Source organism: Microcaecilia unicolor, chromosome 3, assembly GCF_901765095.1.
Source record: "Microcaecilia unicolor chromosome 3, aMicUni1.1, whole genome shotgun sequence".
Lineage (NCBI taxonomy): Eukaryota > Metazoa > Chordata > Amphibia > Gymnophiona > Siphonopidae > Microcaecilia > Microcaecilia unicolor.
In genome coordinates this window covers 209,631,212-209,651,870 of record NC_044033.1, presented here as the reverse complement: position 1 = coordinate 209,651,870, position 20,659 = coordinate 209,631,212, and the positions used below count along the sequence as shown (strand labels likewise).

Below are 20,659 nucleotides of genomic sequence, written 5' to 3'. Positions count from 1 at the left end.
CATTTAATGTATATTTCATGCTTCATATCTGCACATACTGTGCATGAGCATAACATTAATTATATTTAAGCCCCCACTGATGTGTTGCTGTTTAAGTTACAAGAAGCCAGTAGTTGGGAAATCAGGTCAGTGCCTGGCAGGCTATGGTTTGTGCTCCGAAAATGGGCAATACTTGACTCTGATCTGTCTGTCTGCAATGTAGAAGCAGCAGTGGGATTTGAACTGGAAGGCAACTGAGGAGGAGACGCAGCAGCAGTGGGATTTGAACTGGGAGGCAAAGGCAATAAAGGAGGAAGAGGAGCAGCAGTAGGATTTGAACTGGGAGGGTGCTACTCTGACCATTAGGCTAATCCTACAGTCGTCATACGAATGCCAATGCTTAACCACGAAGCTCTATCATCTGTACCGGGTGGTGGGCGCCTTGCCTGCCGCGGAATGGACTGTGTAGATCCTTGGGCAAGTCACTTAACCCCCCACTGCCTCAGGTACAAACTTAGTGACTCTCCAGTCTACCTGAATCGCACCTTCAGCCACCACCGACCGAGAAAGGAGGGGGAGGATGAATACGTGTAAAAACCTCTTTACCCTTTCTCTGGATGGGCAGCGGGGTCAGTTCCTCACAGATGAACTCAGGCCCGGATACTGGCCTAGGTCCTCTTTACTACACTTGTAAGGGGGGGACAGTTAACATTTGAAGCGCGTGTATGTGATTCTCGTATCACATCGGGTCTCGGGACCTAGAGAGAGACCCAGTAAGTGGCCACCACGGATTTATTTATTACTTCCCCTCCCCAAGGCCCCGCCCCCTCCGGCGCAGCGCGACTCCCCCTCTCCGCCCGCGGTCCGGCTCTTCTCTCTCTCTCCTCCCCGCTCCTACCTTTTAAACTTGTCCTTCAGCGCGGCGGCAGCAGCAACAGCAGTTTATACCGGAATCGTGCGGCGGCCCGGAGCTAGCCCTCTGCTCCGCTTCGCCCCGCCGGAAACAGGAAGTTGCGTTGAGGGGGCGTGGGCGGGGCAGACCGGGAAAGAGGAAGTTGCGTTAGAGGGAGGCGGCACGCGCGAGTGGGGAAGCTCTCTGGGCCTGTCGCTCGCGACTCACGAGCGCCTCTTGTGGCCTATCGCTCCACTGCAGGTGGAGAGATTGAAAGAGATACAGGATGGGGAATAGAAACAGGGGGAGGGAGGGAGAGATGCCAGACGGGTTTGGCCTGAGAGGGAGCAATGCAGGATTGGGGGGGGTGGGTTGCTGAGACAAAGAGAGATGCAAGACAGGGAACTGAGGGAGGGGGGGAGAGACAGGATGGTGGAACTGAGGGAGAGATGGTACGCAGGGGTGAGACTAAGGGAAAGAGAGAAATGCTGGACCAAAGGGAGGGGCAAGCAGTGGAGAGCTAGACTACTACTACTACTACTATTTACCATTTCTATAGCGCTACAAGGCGTACGCAGCGCTGCACAAACATAGAAGAAAGACAGTCATAGTAACATAGTAGATGACGGCAGAAAAGACCTGCACGGTCCATCCAGTCTGCCCAAGAAGATAAATTCATATGTGCTACTTTTTTTATTTGTACTGTCCTCTTCAGTGCACAGACCATACAAGTCTGGCCAGCCCCATCCCCGCCTCCCAACCACCAGCTCTGGCACAGATCATATAAGTCTGCCCAGCACTAGTCCCGCCTCCCAACCACCAGCCCCAGCACAGACCGTATATGTCTGCCCAGCACTAGCCCCGCCTCCCAACCACCAGCTCTGCCACCCATTCTAGGGTACGCTCCTGAGGATCCCTTCCTTCTGCACAGGATTCCTTTATGTTTATCCCACGCATGTTTGAATTCCGTTACCGTTTTCATCTCCACCACCTCCCGCGGGAGGGCATTCCAAGCATCCACCACCCTCTCCGTGAAAAAATACTTCCTGACATTCTTGACAGTCCCTGCTCAAAGAGCTTACAATCTAATAGACAAAAAATAAAGTAAGCAAATCACATCAATTAATGTGTACAGGAAGGAGGAGAGGAGGGTAGGTCGAGGCGAGTGGTTACAAGTGGTTACGAGTCAAAAGCAATGTTAAAGAGGTGGGCTTTCAATCTAGATTTAAAGGTAGCCAAGGATGGGGCAAGACGTAGGGGCTCAGGAAGTTTATTCCAGGCGTAGGGTGCAGCGAGACAGAAGGCGCGAAGTCTGGAGTTGGCAGTAGTGGAGAAGGGAACAGATAAGAAGGAGCTGAGTGCACGGGAAGGGGTGTAGGGAAGGACGAGTGTGGAGAGATACTGGGGAGCAGCAGAATGAGTACATTTATAGGTTAGTAGAAGAAGTTTGAACAGGATACGAAAACGGATAGAGAGCCAGTGAAGCGACTTGAGGAGAGGGGTAGTATGAGTAAAGCGACCCTGGCGGAAGACAAGACGGGCAGCAGAGTTTTGAACCGATTGGAGAGGGGAGAGGTGACTAAGTGGGAGGCCAGCAAGAAGCAGATTGCAGTAGTCTAAACGAGAGGTGACAAGGGTGTGGATGAGGGTTTTGGTAGAGTGCTCAGAAAGAAAGGGGCAGATTTTACGGATGTTGTAAAGAAAGAAACGATCAGAGAAGGAGAGAGAAGAGTCAAAGATGACCCCAAGGATTCGAGCTGAGGAGACAGGGAGAATGAGAGAGCCATCAACAGAAATAGAAAACGGGGGGAGTGGGGAGGTGGGTTTGGGGGGAAAAATGAGAAGCTCAGTTTTGGTCATGTTTAATTTCAGGTGGCGTTGAGACATCCAGACAGCAATGTCAGACAAGCACGCTGAAACTTTGGTTTGGATGCAAGGTGAGATATCAGGGGTAGAAAGGTAGATTTGGGAGTCATCAGCATAGAGATGGTAGGAAAAGCCATGGGATGAGATTAATGAACCAAGGGAAGAAGTGTAGATAGAAAAGAGGAGGGGACCAAGAACAGAACCCTGAGGTACGCCGACTGGCAGAGGGATAGAAGTAGAAGAGGATCCACCAGAGTGAACACTGAAGGTGCGGAGGGAGAGGTAGGAAGAGAACCAGGAAAGGACAGAGCCCTGGAATCCAAGTGAGGACAGGGTATCGAGGAGTATGCTGTGATCGACAGTGTCAAAAGCAGCGGAAAGATCAAGAAGAATGAGGATGGAATAGAGACCTCTGGATTTAGCCAGTAATAGGTCATTGGAGACTTTAGTAAGCGCAGTTTCGGTTGAGTGGAGAGGGCAAAAACCAGATTGTAGTAGGTCAAGAATAGCATGTGAGGACAGAAAATCAAGGCAGCGGCGGTGAACAGCACGCTCAAGTAATTTGGAGAGAAAGGGAAGGAGGGAGATGGGTCAGTAATTAGAGGGACAAGTAGGGTCGAGTGAAGGCTTATTAAGGAGAGGTGTGACCACAGCATGTTTAAAGGCAGCAGGGACAGTCGCAATGGAAAGTGAGAGGTTGAGAATGTGACAGATAAAAGGAATAAGAGCAGGAGAGATGGCATTAGACCATGGAGGGAGAGATGTTGGACCGTAGAGCCATGGATTAAGTAACCCACATACATTCAGGAGTTTTGTTAATCACACACAATGGAAATAAAAGGGAGGGAGGGGGAATATAACGTGATTGAACCAGTTTGATCTTTATTGGCCTTTCTATTCAGCAACTCCATTGTTCAATCGAGATTAATTCCACTGTTTGGAATGGCATTTTTCAACTTCAGTTGCTTTGAATGTTGTAAATAAACATAAAACACAGGAGCACAACACTATGCATTGATTTTGCCTTTTCATCATTGATTGCTGGTAAAGGCAAGCATCGATTTTGAAGTTTTGGTCAGCCCAAACATTTGTCATCCTTAATGACTCAGTAGATTCCAAGTTAGTTTTTACATTTAGAAAGTAGACCCTCTGCCATTGTCTGTGGAGAGCAATAGGAAAGACAGCTTTTAGTGTTGTACATGGAGCAATGTCCAGTCAATATTCAGCTGGTGGCAGTCAGCATTTGTTTTTTTTTTTAACACTGACCATCACCAGCTACATTAGCCCTCGATACTCAATCCTGGGCTGTGTCTGGACACCAGCTCTCTCACCAGACTTGTATCAGCTGCTGCGTGAACTTATGTAGATTGCTGCTGAATATTGGCTGGGACCTGCATAAGGAGATTAGTCATTTTTTACACCCCCCAAGAAAAGATCCCTTCTCAGAGAACAGCCCTCCCCGGCACCCCCTTCACCCACTCACCTGTAGGCCACCCGTCACCAAGGCCTACTTTATGGTCCCTGATGATAGTCCAGTGGGGTAGGCAGGGCATGAGCAAAGCAAATCTCACTGGCTCCTGCTTTTACCTGCTCTATGGAAGGCTGAGCTCTAGCAGTAGTACTGCAAGACTACCACTAGAGCTCATGGACACCATTTGGGCAGAGCCACTAGAAGCAGGAGCCAGTGGGGTTTGCTCCTGCCTGGCCTTCAGCTGAGTGGGTGCCAGGATGTGGTCTGTTCTTGGAGCCGTGAGGGAGAGGATGTTTGCTCTGCTGGGAGGACTACTTGTGGTTGGGGGAGAGGGGTCTGACCTTGTTGTGGGGGGGGGGGGGCAGGAGGGAGAGGAGAACAACATCTTCAGCTGCTACCTACCAAAGTTCAATGCTGGCACCCACACAGCTAACCAGGCAAAGTCAGGACTGCTATTTATGTGGTACCGCATGCCCGATTAACTATGTGGGCATCTGCACTGAATGTTGCCAGCACCTGCATAACTCCAGGCCCCTCCCAGTTAAGTTCCACTGAAGATCAGCAGCTGACCCGCTGAGCATGATATTTGAATATCAACCCTTTTATTTCAAAATTTGCAAACTAGTTAAAGTGATGTTATCTAGGCAGTATTTCCCACCTTTGCAGAGCCATGATGGAATATGATACAAGCATGAGAGACAGGTTTGAGATGTTAGGTTAATTTTACTGTATTTTTATTGCAAACTGCTCTAGTGTATTATATTTTAAGAGTTGTATGTATCATGTTTTCATAATTAAAAAAACATTAACAGAGACGACCAGGACCCTGAGTGAAGCGAGGACCCAGCTGTCATGGAGTTAAACTCCTCAGAGGGGAGAAATGCCTGCTGCCCTAAGACCTAGTCAAAGACAAACAAATGAAATCCAGATTAATCATTACACAGGGAGGCTCCAAGAGAAAAGAGCAGACCCTGCAACACAACCCCTCAACCAACAGCCAGGCAGAACTTGAGGGGCTCAAAGGCTGACAGCGAGGCACTAGCTCTTGATTATGCTTCAGCGGGTCTTGTCTTTTCTTTTGTACCTTTATGGTTCTCTGGTGGACCTGTTTACTATATGTGAGCAGGCAGGAAAGCTGTCTGCCAGCAGAATCGATCAACAGGAGGTAAGTAGGCTTGGGAGAGATCGAGTAGCTTCTTTCTGCAGGGAACAGTGGTGGACTTAGAACCTGAATCTGTAATATTACAGCTCTGTGCCCCTAGCAGTGAGCTCCAACAGCAGGAGCTTGTGGCAGTAGTGGGATTGGAACTGGGATCGGCAAGCATCCTAACTCTGTGTTTTCAGCACAGTGAGATTTGGAGGGCCTTTTACTAAGCAGCACTCACGTTTGTGGTGTGCGCTAAAATTGTGGGCAGGCTAAACATTAGAGACGCCAATGCATTCCTATGGGCGTCTCTAACAGCGCGCCCACAATTTTAGTACGCGCTAAAAAACGTGAGTGCGCCTTAATACAAGACACCCTCGGTGGCACAGGAGTCGTTGGAATCTGGGGGGCGAGATGTTTTCATTTTTGTTACTGACAAAAATATATATGTTTTTAACAAATATGAGAAAGAAATAGAATGTCAGGAAAAACTAGAACTTTAAATTGGTTAAAAATGCCAACACCAACCACCCACATAACAGAGTTAAAAGGCCAAGAGAAAACAGGAATTCTGCCAGGCACAGATCTTTTGCTACAGCCGGAATCAGTCTGTGTGTGTTAGAGAATGACATGGGGACAGGAAAACGCAGTTACCACGGGGATGGGGACAGTTATTTATATTTAAGTGATGCCTACAAAGATATTTTGATTTTTTGAAAAAACAAGCAAACATACTGGCCACAACTAGCAAAATTTGCATAGGAGATCCTGTACATCCTGCTACCAGCACATCTTCTAAGAAGACAACTTCTATTCCAGGAAGGACTGTGAAAGACAGGAGAGCTAGATTGAATCCTGAGATTGTTGATGATTTCTTATTTATCCACAGATTAAAAAATCATAACAGTGCTTTATAGGGCATATTTTTCCCCTCTAAGGCATATAGAACAGGTTGTATTTTATACCCCTGAAGTGTGAATTAGGATTCCTTGGTGTAGTAGAAATCACCTATTGTTGGGGTTGGAAGGGTAGAGGGTGGTGGTGGGAAGGAGGGTTATTATAGCTGCTCATTGTTATTATTGTTCTCTATTTGTAATTTATACACAACAGTTGCCCAGCATATTGTTCCTTTTTATATTTTAATAAAACAATTTAAATATAAAATCATAAGTGTTCGAGGCTTCTGCAGATGAGGACAGAGCCCACAGGGACGGGGATGGGGATGGAGACAGAACCCACGGGGGCGGAGAAAAACTTTGTCCCCGTGTCATTCTCTAGTGTATGTAGTATTAAAGGAGACCTGCCGTTGTCCTCCAGGGAAGAGATTCTGATCCAAGTTTTCCCAGTTGCTCTAATGGTCTCACAGTTCCCTTCACAGTACTTCGGGTCATGGTACTTCATAGCTGCAGCAGCCGCAGGGCCAGGTGACCCATCGCTGGAGGCATTTACCAGCATCGATAACACACACTTCAGAATCCAGGAGGAACTGGAGCCGAACCGACTGCTCCTGACAGCACGGATCAGAGCGTAAGTATCCCTGGAAGCAGGTTTTGCACTGGTTCTGTTTGTTGTCCCTTGCTTTTATCCGTGGTGGGAAAGCGGCAGGCTCAGCGTGGGGAATGTGGAATTGTGATGAACAGGGTTCACACCTTGGGGGTTACTTGGTGTAAGAGAGGAGTGGCCTAGTGGTTAGAGCACCAGTCTTGCAATCCAGAGGCGGCCAGTTCAAATCCCACTGCTGCTTCTTGTGATCTTGGGCAAGTCACTTAACCCTCCATTGCCTCAGGTACAGAGAAATATCCAGAGTACCTGAATGTAACTCACCTTGAGCTACTACTGAAAAAGGTGTGAGCAAATCTAAATAAATAGGTCTGCATCAGGGCTACCCAGGGAATTTTACATGTATCTAACAAAATCTCTTCTCTTTCCTCTACCTCTCCCCTTTAATGCTTCCTTCTCACTCATCTACCTCTCTCTACCCTTCACCCCATCCCTGTCTCTTCCCTTCACCATCCCATTGTTTCTCCCCTACCTCCATCTCTGTCATCCTGTCTCCCTTGCTTCCATCGCTGTCTCTCTTGCCCCTACTTGCGTCTCCCCCCCCCCCCCCCACACCAAATGCCTTTCTGCTTATCTTCCCCACCCCATCTCTCTCTGTCTATCACTCCCCTGCTTCCATCTCTCTTGGTTCTCTGTCCTTCCCCCCCATCTTTCTCTGCCTCTCTTGTACACAGAGCCAATGGTTCCTGTATCCCCCGCAAATGGATTTATTTGGTTACAGAAGGCAGCACAGACTTGCAAACGGAAGGTACGTCATCCTCCTTCAATTTTCTTGAGAAATGTGGGTGCCGAAGGTCTCCAGTTCTAGTCAGGGACTCCACTACTTCTCAGGGTCTCCTGCAAGCAAACAAAACCTCTGCCTCCAGATATAGGAAGGAGACTGTCCTATCAGTCACTGGAAAGGCAGATCACTGGTACCAGAAGCTGAGACACCCATTAGAAGTGCAATAGCAGGAGAAGAGGGGACATGTTTAGGAAGGTTTGTGAGTTCCCGATTCAGCTCCTCACTCCCTGCTCCCCCTTCCAGGTCGTTCAGACAGAAAGACAGAGCTATTTTCCTGTGCCTGCCCAGACTGTATCATCCTGCAAGAGACAGACCTTAAAGTGAAGAGACTGCTGCTGTACTGTGAGTGTAATCTCCTACTTCCATTCATGTGTACGAGACCTCCAGCTATCATAAGTACATAAGTAATGCCATACTGGGAAAAGACCAAGGGTCCATCGAGCCCAGCATCCTGTCTACGACAGCGGCCAATCCAGGCCAAGGGCACCTGGCAAGCTTCCCAAACGTACAAACATTCTATACATGTTATTCCTGGAATTGTGGATGTTTCCCAAGTCCATTTAGTAGCAGTTTATGGACTTGTCCTTTAGGAAACCGTCCAACCCCTTTTTAAACTCTGCTAAGCTAACCGCCTTCACCACTTTCTCCGGCAACGAATTCCAGAGTTTAATTATACGTTGGGTGAAGAAAAATTGTCTCCGATTTGTTTTAAATTTACTACACTGTAAATGCCCCCTAGTCCTAGTATTTTTGGAAAGCGTGAACAGACGCTTCACATCCACCTGTTCCACTCCACTCATTATTTTATATACCTCTATCATGTCTCCCCTCAGCCGTCTCTTCTCCAAGCTGAAAAGCCCTAGCCTCCTTAGTCTTTCTTCATAGGGAAGTCATCCCATCCCCGCTATCATTTTAGTCGCCCTTCGCTGCACCTTTTCCAATTCTACTATATCTTTCTTGAGATGCGGCGACCAGAATTGAACACAATACTCAAGGTGCGGTCGCACCATGGAGCGATACAACGGCATTATAACATCCTCACACATCCTATCACCACAGCATGTTCGAATCTTATTAAACTGTTTTCCTCTCTCACAGCTCGAACCCCGCAGCTGCCCAAGGCATGCGTGGAGGACTTTAAAGAGAAGGCCAGTTGTTCCAGACTAAAGGAGAACCTGCTGCTCCCACAGACTCAGGGCAAGTGACAATCCTTGTAGCTCTTCACACGCTTGTGTCAAATTCTCAAAGCATCTTCACTAGGTTCTATTAGGGTTCAACACAGAGCTCTGAACCTTCTGTTTAACCCAGGGTTCCCAAACCTGTCCTGGGGGTTCCCTAGCCAGTTAGGATTTCAGGATATCCATAATGGATATTCATGTGAGATTTGCATGCTGTGGAGGCAGTGCATGCAAATCTCTGTCATGAATATTCATTGTGGATATCCTGAAAGCTGACTCGCTGGGGAGCCCCCCAGGACAGTTTTGATAAGTGGCATCTGCAATCCCACTGCGTCCGCAGTCTCTTCCTTTGTGACAGCCCTAATGCTGACAACAAAGAGCAGATGCATGGAGAAAAAAGTGAGAAGAACTCAAGGAGGATATACGAAAGAATTTTAATTCTGACAAGCATAAAAATGACCTGACACGGCCGTGTTTCGGCACTAAGGCCTGCCTCTGTGGTCAATGTATCTCTTATACTCTTGGCGATAAGATTGTATAAGAGAAGATGACAAAGTCCTCACTGTGAGAATGTAGTACAGTCTTCAAAAAAACTCTGTGTTGGATCGCCGACTACATTCTCACAGTGAGGACTTTGTCATCTTCTCTTATACAATCCTATCGCCAAGAGTATAAGAGATACATTGACCCCTGAGGCAGGCCTTAGCGCCGAAACACGGCCGTGTTGGGTCGTCTTTATGCTTGTCAGAATGAAAATTCTTTGTATATCCTCCTTGAGTTCTCCTCACTTTTTTCTCCCGCCCTCACATTTGCGTGAGGGACTTTTCCTCCTCCTTTGTTTTGCAACAAAGAGCAGATGTCAGCTCCAATCCCACCACAGCCACACACGTTCCCCATGCCCAGCACAGACAAGACCCTGGGGCCGTCATTACCACACCAACTCTCAGTTTCTTATGCTAAGTTAGGGCGGAGTTTCCCAAGTCGGTCCCGGAGTACCCTTTGCTGGTCAGATTTTCAGGATATCCACAATAAACACATACGAAACAGATTTGCATATAATGGACAGTGTATGCAAATCCATTTCATGCGCATTTATTGTGGATATTCTGAAAACCTGAGTGGCAAGGGCTACTCCAGGACCAACTCGAGAAACAGTCAGGTTTTGAGGATACCCATAACGAATATACATGAGATATATTTGCATGGACTGGCTAGTTCTGTCCCATGGACTGGGTTGAGAAATCCTGTGCTAAGACCACAAACTAGGTCACCTGTAGGCACAGACTCCGATCCCATCTCAACCACCAACTTTCAGTTTATGTTAGCCTAATGCAGTCCTGTAACACTAGCAGACCCAAATTCCAGTTGCACCCTGACCAAATCACTTAAGGGGGTTCTCAAGCTGGTCCTGGTGGGGACATACCTAGCCAGTCTAGTTTTCAGAATATCCACAATAAACTATGCATGCGAAAAATTTGGATATAACGAAGGCAGTGCATGCAGATGTCCATCATGCATATTCACTGTGGATATCCTGAAAACCTGACTGGTTGGGTATGTCCCGAGAACTGGGATGAGGACCCCTGTTCCCCTCACTCCCAGGGATTCTTGAATAACTTTTCACAGCTACAAAAGACAAAGCCTTGTTACGGCCACTGACCTCTGCCAACACTGATCTGTACTCCTCCCTCTCTCTTTCAGAATACTGTGAATTCCAGGGAAATGAAGATGTGGAAACCAGGTAAATTACCCCCCCCCCCCCCAATCCCTTGTCTCCTTAATCCTTGCCCTCAGTTTCCTCATTATATCCTATTCAGACCCTCCTGGGTGCTCTCTCCTCCTCTCACAACTGCTTCCCATTCTCCATGGTGTCAGGGCTTTCTCCCTCCCCCCCTAGATTGCTGACTGCTTATTTAAGTCTTGGCCTCTCTAACCAGTCCTCGGGGGGGGGGGGGGGTCTAACCAGTCCTCAGGGGAGGGAGGGGGACACCCAGTCAACTTTTCAGGATAACCTTAATGAACATGCATGAGAGAGATCTGCATGCACTACCTCCTTGATATGCAAGCTGAAGTGGCTAGGGCTCTTCAGCTTGAGAAAAGACGGCTGGGGGGAGATATGATAGAGATCTATAAAATAATGAGTGGAGTGGAACAGGTAGACGTGAATTGTCTGTTTACTCTTTCCAAAAATAATAGGACTAGGGGGCATGCGATGAGCTACAAAGTAAAACGAATTGGAGAAACTTTTTCTTCACTCAACGTGTAATTAAACTCTGGAATTCGTTGCCAGAGAATGTGGTAAAGGTGGTTAGCTTAGCAGGGTTTTAAAAAGGTTTGGTCAGCTTCCTAAAGGAAAAGTCCATAGACCATTATCAAAATGGACGGGGGAAAATCCACTGCTTATTTCTGGGATAAGCAGCATAAAATGTATTGTACTGTTTTGGGATCTTGCCAGGTACTTGTGAACTGGATTGGCCACTGCTGGAAACAGGATGCTGGGCTTGATGGAACTTTGGTCTGTCCCAGTATGGCAATACTTATGTACTTATATTCATTGTGCATATCCTGAAAACCTGACTGGCTGGGTGTGCCCCGAGGACTGGATTAAGAAGCAGTGCCCTAACAGCTACTGTCTTTCTCATTTTGTCCCTCTGCAGCAGGCGAGGACACTTCTCCCAGACCAAACCTAGGAGGGGAAGAGTCTCAGACACTTAGCAAGAAGAATCCAAAATTTGAAATGTCAGTGCCTTGCTTTGTGGACGGGGTATTTGTTAAAACTATGTACAGTCTGTGTCTCCCCCCTCTCCTCCCTCCTGTCTATGTAAGCAAAGTAGCAAATAAGACACAAAGAGATTGTAAGCCACCTCAATGTAACTCTCCTTGAGATATTGATGAAAATGTATGTGCTAAATCTAAAAATAAATAAGCATGAAGTACAGCAGTTCCTATAGCTACTAAACTGACAACCACAAAAGGAAATTCTCTTTTTCTATGGAGCAAAGTCGCTACCTGGTGGCCACTATTCAGAATGCAGCTGCTGTCCTCTGCACGTTTTGAAGCGTATTTTCAAAGCACTTAGACTTACAAAATTTTGTAAATCTAAATGCTTTGAAAATGGGTCCCACTAGAGTGGCCCCTTCCTGGTTTCCAGATCTCTCACATTCCTCCTTTAGCTCTGTCTCAGAGGCTGCTTCTACCTCCCACACTGAGCCAGCCAGGGGTAACGGGCACATTTTGACACAGTGTTCAGTTAACAGCATTGCCAACCAAGCTACAAGCCTTCATGAGTGATCTCTCTCTGCCCCAGCATGAAAAGCAAGAACAGAACTGGCAGAGTGCCTTCAGATAATCTAGAAAACCAGGGCCAGGTTAGCCTCTCATAATGACATGGAGATTAGCAGGGGACCTGAATTTAAGAATCATGTCACAGTGTGTTTCAGTATTAGCCAAGATTTTTGCCTCTGCCACACCCTATCACCACCCCAGCAGACTCTCATCCCCTTCTCCCCTGCAGCTGACATTAAAAATAAACAAAATGTTAAAAATGATGAGAAAGATCTTGGAATACGAGCCCAGAGACAGCAGCGAAACCAAGCAAGAGAGAGGGTAACATCTTAGGAGGAGCTAGAAGTTTGGAACAGGGGTCAGGGATACAATCACACAACAGTTACTACTACACTTCAAATATATTTTTAAGCAAAAAAAATCTTTTTCCCTATTTGAAATTATTTTTACCCCTCCCCCCTTCACTCTAAGGCAGGGGTGGGAAACTTTGGTCCTCAACCCAGTCAGGATTTCCCCAATGAATATGCATGAGGTTTATCTGCATACAATTGAGGCAGTGCATGTAAACAGATCTCATGCATATTCATTGGGGAAATCCTGAAAACCCGACTGGGTTGCGGCCCTCGAGAACTAATGTTGGACACCCCTTTTCTTTGGCTACAGAAAAGGGAAAAAAATCTTTCAGCTCTAAAGTCCCATGGTCAATTCCTTGTTATGGTCAGTGGCCTTCGTCATAAAGCGTAGTGGGACAGACTTAAGATCTCAATACACATACTTTGGAAGAAAGGTGGAAGAGGGGGAGATACGATTGAGACATTTAAATACCTATGCGGCATAAATGCACAGGAAGCGTGTCTCTTTCAATTGAAAGGAAGCTCTGGAACGAGGGAGCATAGGATGAAGGTGTAAGGGGACAGACTCAGAAGTAACCCCAGGAAACAGGGTGGTGAAATTGTGGAACGACATCCCAATGGAAGTGGTGGAGACAAAAACAGTATCTGTATTCAAGAGGGCTTGGGAAAGTACCTAAGATCTAAGGGAGTGCAGACGGCATGGGCGGACAGACCAGATAGGCCATATGGTCTTTATCTGCCTACATTTTCCTCAGTTTCTATTCTATACACACTGGTAGTGACGAAACAGTTCCTCCTTGGTCGTGAAGCAGGCGATCCAATGTTCTCCCCAGGACCTTTGGAAAAGGTGAACCACCTGGCTGATTTTACCGACCACCCGATGAATTTAACACAGTATTTTAAAATACTGTGCAGTACGCTCTCGCCTCCTCTCAGCTACTTCTTCATGCCACTTAGCTGGCACATATTTCAGAGGGGGGGGCATAGTATTTTTTTTTTCAAAACCTGGCCTATCAGACTTATCCCTACCCAGGTCTGATTTTCTTTGTAAACAAAATATGCCGACTCCCAGACTGCATGCATCTAAATATAAACTCATGAATATTCACAGAAGACTGTTCTGGAGTGTTAAGTGGGAAGGATTTTAGAGATGCAACTGCCCGCCCTCCCTCCATGGTCTCTTGTGCTCTTTTCCATGTATGGCACACACACATAAACTGAAATCTCTCTTCCAACGATGAGTCAGCCCTGAGCAGCCAAGCGGACAAAACCAAATCCCTCTTGAAAATGGGTAGGCTTCAGGCAAAACTCCCTTCAGTGCAGTGTGAGGTGACATTTACTCAATGTACTGGCATCCATGGAAAACTAAATCCAAACCAAAACATAACTTACCAAAATGATGCCCGTGAAGTCCATCCAGCAGAGGCAGAGATGATCTCTAGGCTCCTGCAAGGGCAGAAAGGCTTAATCTGGGTTTCTAACCACCCCTGAAACTACAATACCCACAATGCCATGGGTAGGGAGTACAATGAATCTCAAATAAACAACAAAGAGATAGCAATCAACAAACCAGAAATATATGTCTAGCAGAGAATTTTCTTGTTTGGTGTATGAATCGCCCCCTCTTCACCATCCCCCCCCCCCCCCCAACAGACTTAACAAAGTTCCATAGGTTATTATGCAACTGCGTAAGTGTAAATGCTTTGAAAACACAGCTCTAGGTCATTTAGCAGTTCTGCAAACACATAACGAAAACAAGCATTTTATTTTAAATAATCATAGTGGTTAATGTCAGCTTCCCATCATGGCTGTATTTAAGGACGTGGCAAGGCCCTTCCTACAGGCAACATTTGGCTGTGACATCACCTCCTCAGTGCCAGGGCCGGCCCCCAACTCCCTGTTGGCTACAGAGTTTGATCCTAAAGTTACAGGCCTTGTTGCTTTCCTTATCACAGAAAGGCAGGATACTAAATGCATGACCCCTTTGCTTACCCTTAACTACAATCCATGCATGCAAGGCCAGGACTGAATTTACCTAACAGAAACAGAATCAATCAGCCACCCAGCCCAGGAGATCTCTCTCACTCAGGTCACGCAGACTGGATCACGCCTCTTGGTTTTTTTTGGACTTCTACTTACTGATTTTTCCTGAGAAACTGGAACTGTAAAGGGGGAGGGGAGGGAACAGAAACCCAGGCTGACTCTGCCTTTTCAGTGAAGACCCGGAGCTATTAAGTGGTTCGGCTAGATATTACTCAAAAGCTGCACATGGTACAGAGGACAACTAACAGAATTAGTGCTGTTTACAAACAGATATTTTTCCAAGGAACTTCGAGTAACATACGGCTCAGGAACGCATGAGGGAGAAGATGCAGAGTGGATAATGGTGACCCCCTGAGTATCAAAAAGTGACTGGTGATAGGGCCCCTTTTTCCCACTCCCTTCCCCCAATCACTACAGGGGCTTTCTGAAGTGAGTACAGCACAAAGTCCAGTGTCCCAGAGCAATAAATGTCACATGCCAAAAAAAGCCTATAAAGACGTAAAAACACCCCCCCCCCCTTCACATTACTACCAGATCCATTATCAGACAGGGCGAGGGGCACAGCCACCCAGCCTAACTCTGACAAGCTGAGACGCTCCTTGTTTTTGATACCCCCTAGCCCAGACTCCCTAGTTCCAAAAAAGGTTGGAACAAGTACACATGCCACAGGGCAATGCCGGAATTCAATCAACTGGTCAGAGCAACAACTACAAATTTCACATTTTCAGACTTTTTTTTTTTTTAATTCTTTCAGTCAGGAATCAGGAAGGTGGCTCTAGGGCCCTGGGGGAAATCCATCACCCTAAAAACATGCAGACCCAGGCCAGTCTGCCCCAAGGCATTCTGGGACTTGCAGTCAAACAGCAAGGTGACACATCCCAGAATGCCGTGGGACGAGGACCTGAGAAAGGAGGGAATTTAGGCTGGCTCTGATCTTTCTTCCTCCTGTAGTGCTCAGGGGCAACACCAAGCCAGAACCCAGGTCTGATTTTGGGCCCTCCCCTTCAGTCCTCCCCATAATATCCTTCCATGCCAGGCCCATTTAACCCTCTCCATGCTGAAGAATTTGTTTTGTAAATAAGAGCGACCGAAAGTCAGAGTTAGCCTGGATCTGCATCGTCCAACAAAACCCAACAGCCACCCCCCACTTCAAATTCCTCATTATGTGAAAACAAAAATTCCCCTGCCACCCAGAAAAATAGAAGAGGGTGGTGGGGGGTGGCGGGGGGGGGGGGGGTTCGTGCTAGATTTCTTTCATTGCAGAATGAAGAGGAAGCAGGTGGTGATACCAAGGTGTGTGCTTTACAATCCCAGTACTGGCATCACGCTGCGCTGGTATAATCCCAGTAGCAAAGTTGAGGAGGGGAGGGGGTGGGGAAATCAGTCCACAGTCTGTGCTTACAGTCCCAATACTAGGAAACTGAACCGTGCTGGTTTAAATCCTAGAATTATGGTTGGGGGAGAAATTGACTGTAGTCCCGGTACAGGTCCTCTTAGTTTGTGGCTGCAAACCCCAGTTTCAGGGTATCGGGGTGTGCTAATCCTGGCAAGGGGAAGGACATCTGTAGTGCTGTCATCGTGGTTCCTCTTCCTCCACTCCAGGGAGCACTTCTGGTGCCAGCGCGAACTCCCCGTCCTCTTCGTCATCCTCCTCCTCCGGAACGCCTCCGATTCCCCAGCCCCTGCTCCGAACGCTGACCGACAGCACCAGCGCCTGCAACAGCCCATAGAGGCAGGCAAAGTGCAGCAGGTAGGAGTGGAGGAGGCAGAGCAGCAAGTGCAGGCCACTCGCTGTCACCAAGAACGCGGCCAGGCCGTGAAGCCAGAGGCGTAACGGACCCCGCAGACCGGCAATGTCCAAGCCCAGGCGGAACAGGGGTGAGCAGAGGCCCAGCAGGCTGGTCACACACAGGTCGAAAAGGTGGCGGCTCAGGTTGAAGCAGATCTGGAACTCCTCCTCCGCCGCCGGCTCCACTTCGGGGTCTCTGGGGGCCACGCCCATGTCCCTCCGCCAGGGAAGACAGTGCAGAAGGCGCCTGACAGGGGTCTCCCCATGCTTCTGCTCAACCTCCACTGAGGCTCGCTCTCCGTCTTCATCCTTCAGGGATCTCTCCTCCCTCTCCTTCTTTAGGGGGTTCTCCTCCCTCTCCCCCTCTTTCTCTAGAAGTCTCTCTTCTCCATCCTCCTCCTCCTTCTGGGGCCTCTCCTCCTCCGGCTGCCTCCTCCACCACCAGCGACCAGGGATCCGGCGCAGATACTGCGGCAAAGTCCAACTCCAGCCAGCCTTAAGCAGCATCAACTCTCCCTGGTGGGGAAAGACGAGGGGGGAAAGGGGTTAACCCCCCCTCCTCTAACCACAAAACCAACAAGGGCAGATCAGGGCGTCTATAAATATAGGAAACTGATGATGGGGAGTGGGATGGTGGATCAAGGTTCAGGCTCCATGTCTGATGATGATCCCCCTGGAATGTATTGCAAAACTGGCTCCGGATTAACGTGTCAAACCGGTTTCAATGGAAAGCAAAACAAAACAAAACAAAAGTCGATGGTTCTTCTGGTCAGATGCTGCACTTCCTCCCTCCAAATTGGTGGGGGGAGGAGGCTAAAGCAATTGCAACTGTTTCAGAGGATGGGGAGGGCTCCACAGCTGCAATGCAAGAAAGGATGGGAGTAAGCTCGTGGGAGCGAATCCGAATTGTCCCCGGGAACGTCCACACGTGCCCTTACTCCGGATCGGATCCTGCTGCTGCTTCTTCCCCGGTTTCCGGCTCCGGATGCCGAATCAATCTCACCCCAGGATTGCAGCTCCGAATCCCGGTCCGCTTCTACCTCCTGTTCAGGATTTGCTTCCTCCCCCAGCTTAGGATCGAAACCGGCTCCGAAGCGGCCGGATCGGACTCGGATTCCGCTCTTCTCGCTCTCTTTTTTTTTCCTCGCAGGAACGGGGAAGGGAGGGAAAGACGTCAGTCCGGAAACAGCTGGGACAAGCCCAGCCCTGCGGGGAGACAGGCAAAACGTGGATCCGGGAGCACGGGGTGGACCGATGTAATTCCGGTGCCCAGGATGATAGAGAATGGGGGTGGGGGGTTCTGCTGGAATGGGAACCGGGGTGGGTGGGGGTTGATTATACTGATGCAGCGACTTTCGTCTGCAGGCCAGTGAAGGGAGGGCATTAAGCTGGAAGGACTTTCCAAAAATGTAAATCCATCAATGTAATCCATAACCAAATTGTAACAAATGTATTTCTATTATTCATATCCTATTGTAAGCCACACTGAGCCCGCAAAAAGGTGGGAAAATGTGGGATACAAATGCAATAAATAAAAATAATATCCTGCCTGTTTCTGTATAATAACGAGGGCATTAATCAAACACTTCCTAGCAGCACCACTGCAAAGACCCGATACCCCCCTCGCCCCCCACTCTCTCTCAAACCCCACAACACCCATCTCCTCGCCTCTAATCCTCTCCTTCACACAACTCACTCACGCCCCACACCCTCTTCAAACCACTTATGATGATCCCCTCATTCACCTTACACCATCTCCGATTTCTACACATCCACTCATACTCGTCACACCTCCTCTGATCCATTCACTTATCCCCTCCCCTCCCCAAGCCCACCTCCTCTCATCCCCTTTCACCCTGAACCCCTCACTTATTCAATTCAACTCACATCCCCTCCAAGCCTAAGAACATAAGAGTAGCCATACTGGGTCAGACCAATGGTCCATCCAGTGGCGTTCCTAGAGGGGCTGACACCCGGGGCGGATCGCCAATGCGCCCCACCCCTGGGTGCAGCGCCCCCCAGCGCAACCCCCCCCCCCCGGTGAAAGGACACCTCACCAGCGAAGGAACCCCCGGGTGCACACCGCTGGGGGGGGGGGTGCCGCGCGCCGGCCAGCGTCGTTCATTTCCATGCTCCCTCTGCCCCGGAACAGGTCCTGTTCCGGGGCAGAGGGAGCATGGAAACGAACGACGCTGACTGGCGCGCAGCACACACCCCCAGCAGCATGCATCCGGGGCGGACCGCCCCCTCTTGGTACGCCACTGGGTCCATCTAGCCCAGTATCCTGTTTTCTAAACAGTGGCCAAGCCATGTCACGAGTACCTGGCAGAAACCCAATTAGTAGCAACATTCCAGAACCCCAAAGAGAAACAAGATTCCAGAATCCCCAAGAATAGCAAAATTCCATGTAGAACCCCAAAGAGTATCAATATTCTGGAATCCTAAAGAGTAACAAGATTTCATTCAGTATCTCAGAGTAGCAACATTCCATACTGTAAATATCAGGGCAAGCAGTTGCTTCCCATGTCTGTCTCAATAGCAGGCTGTGGACTTTTCCTCCAGGAATGTGTCATTGAAGACAATACACTGAAATCTTCTACCCAATGTGTGGTGGTGGTGGTGGTGGCCAAAAAAAGCAAACAGGACACTAGGAATTATTAGGAAAGGGATGCAAAATAAGACCAATGCCATGGTGCAACCTCACCTTGAGTATTGCATTCAATTCTGGTCATCATATCTCAAAAAAAGATACAGTAAAATTAGAAAAGGTTAAAAGAGTGACCAAAATGATATGGGGATGGAACTCCTCTCATATGAGGAAAGGTTAAAGAGGGCTCTTCAGCTCGGAAAAGAGACAGCTGAGGATATGATTGTGGTGTAGAATGGGTAAATGTGTATTGGGTTTTCACTGTTTCAAAAAGTCCAAAGGTTATCAATAGAAATCAAACAAAATATAAAATTATCTTGTTTGATTTCTATTGATAACCTTAAGAGTGGACTAACACGGCTACCACACTCCTCTACTTAAAAAGTCCAAAAAAACAGGGGACACAATGAAATTAAATGGAAATACGTTTAAAACAAATAGGAAGAATTCTTTTTTATTCAAAGAATAGTTAAGCTGCTGGAGGATGTGGTAACAGCGGTTAGCATATCTAGGTTTAAAAAAAGGTTTAAGTTCTTGGAGGAAAAGTCCATCATCTGTTATTGAGATGGAAATGGGGGAAGCCACTGCTTGCCCCAGGATTGATAGTATGGAATGTTGTTACTCTTTGGGTTTCTGCCAGGTACTTGTAACCTGCATTGGCTACTGTTGGAAGCAGGATACGGTGCTAGATGGACCATTGGTCTGACCCAATATGGCTATTCTTATGTTCTTATAGTCACTTATTTTTTTTCAGTCATTATGTATAACTGATAACCATATAACACTGGATTTAAAAAAAACTCAAATTCGATTGCCTGCCCTTCAATTAGTCTCAGAATTCTAAGCTCCCATTCCAGATTTGGTGGAATTCCCTCTAATTAAATATAGCTGCCAAATCCAATTCTATCAATAAAGAAGAATCTGAGAACCTTTTAAAATGTTCTGTAATACTGTATAACTAGCCATTAAGCCCGTTAAAACAGAAAACAGGTGAGATTTCCAGCTATCCCCCTCACCGCCGCTCCCTTCCCCCTGCACTGACCTGACAGCGCCTCTTACCTCCTTGTGAAAGCACTGCAGGCAGCAGCAGATCACTCTGCTGCTGCCTGCGCTTTCACACAGAGGTGAGAGGCACTGTCAGGTCAGTGCAGGGGGCCCGGCGCGGAGGGGGAAAGGAGCGGCGGCAGGGATTGGGGGGGGGGAGGGGGAGGTTGGTGCACGCGATGTTAGTTTCCAGGCTCCAGCGGCAGCGACCGACAGTCCGACTCCGTTTCCCTCTCTGATGTCATCATGTCTTGACACAAGGGCGGGACAGAGAGGGAAGTCTCTACTGCGCATTTGCAGGTGAGTCGGTCACTTGCCATTTATGTTTGTTGGAAACTTGTCTTTCAAATCCAAACCTTCAGTGGGATGCTGCTGCCAAGCACTATTTTCCCAGCTTTCTATCCCAATATACTTCTCCCCCACTACTTATGTACCTTAAATGCTTTTTATAGACACTGCCTCTTTGGATAGGAAAGTTCACTACATAAAAGGATGAACAGAATTAAAAAAAAAAAAAAAAAAAAAGTCTCACCCCTACAGTCAACATGTCTCAGTAATAAACAGATTCCTACACGCTGGCAGACATATATTCCACATGAATTCTTTATTTAGTTAAAAGTACAA

The 20,659-nt window shown here is 47.8% G+C and overlaps 3 protein-coding genes across 8 annotated transcripts in view; 1 reads left to right on the top strand and 2 right to left on the bottom strand.

Moving 5' to 3' along the window:
- BAG6 (BCL2 associated athanogene 6) overlaps positions 1–988 on the bottom strand; it is a 61,580-nt gene extending 60,592 nt beyond the window's left edge. For all 5 annotated transcript variants that reach the window (XM_030197348.1, XM_030197353.1, XM_030197352.1 and 2 more), the window contains exon 1: positions 878–988. The gene's annotated coding sequence lies outside the window, so the exon portion shown is untranslated. The remainder of the gene's footprint in view (positions 1–877) is intronic.
- A 4,167-nt stretch (positions 989–5,155) lies between these two features.
- APOM (apolipoprotein M) lies at positions 5,156–11,815 on the top strand. Of its 2 annotated transcripts, none has more exons than XM_030197347.1 (7): positions 5,156–5,373; positions 6,731–6,879; positions 7,587–7,660; positions 7,940–8,038; positions 8,795–8,893; positions 10,576–10,615; positions 11,532–11,815. In XM_030197347.1, the coding sequence occupies exons 1-7, from the start codon at positions 5,260–5,262 to the stop codon at positions 11,587–11,589; spliced, it is 633 nt and encodes a 210-aa protein (XP_030053207.1). In that variant the 5' UTR covers positions 5,156–5,259; the 3' UTR covers positions 11,590–11,815. The 2 variants fall into 2 exon arrangements, with proteins under 2 accessions (XP_030053207.1, XP_030053206.1); XM_030197346.1 differs by having other exon boundaries at positions 5,157–5,373; positions 6,719–6,879.
- A 2,399-nt stretch (positions 11,816–14,214) lies between these two features.
- Positions 14,215–17,496, bottom strand: C3H6orf47 (chromosome 3 C6orf47 homolog). Its single transcript, XM_030197345.1, has 2 exons — positions 16,080–17,496; positions 14,215–16,036 (listed from the first exon to the last, which is right to left on the bottom strand). Exon 1 carries the CDS (start codon positions 16,849–16,851, stop codon positions 16,129–16,131), a length of 723 nt encoding a protein of 240 aa, XP_030053205.1. The 5' UTR covers positions 16,852–17,496; the 3' UTR covers positions 14,215–16,036; positions 16,080–16,128.
- Positions 17,497–20,659: the final 3,163 nt, after the last annotated feature.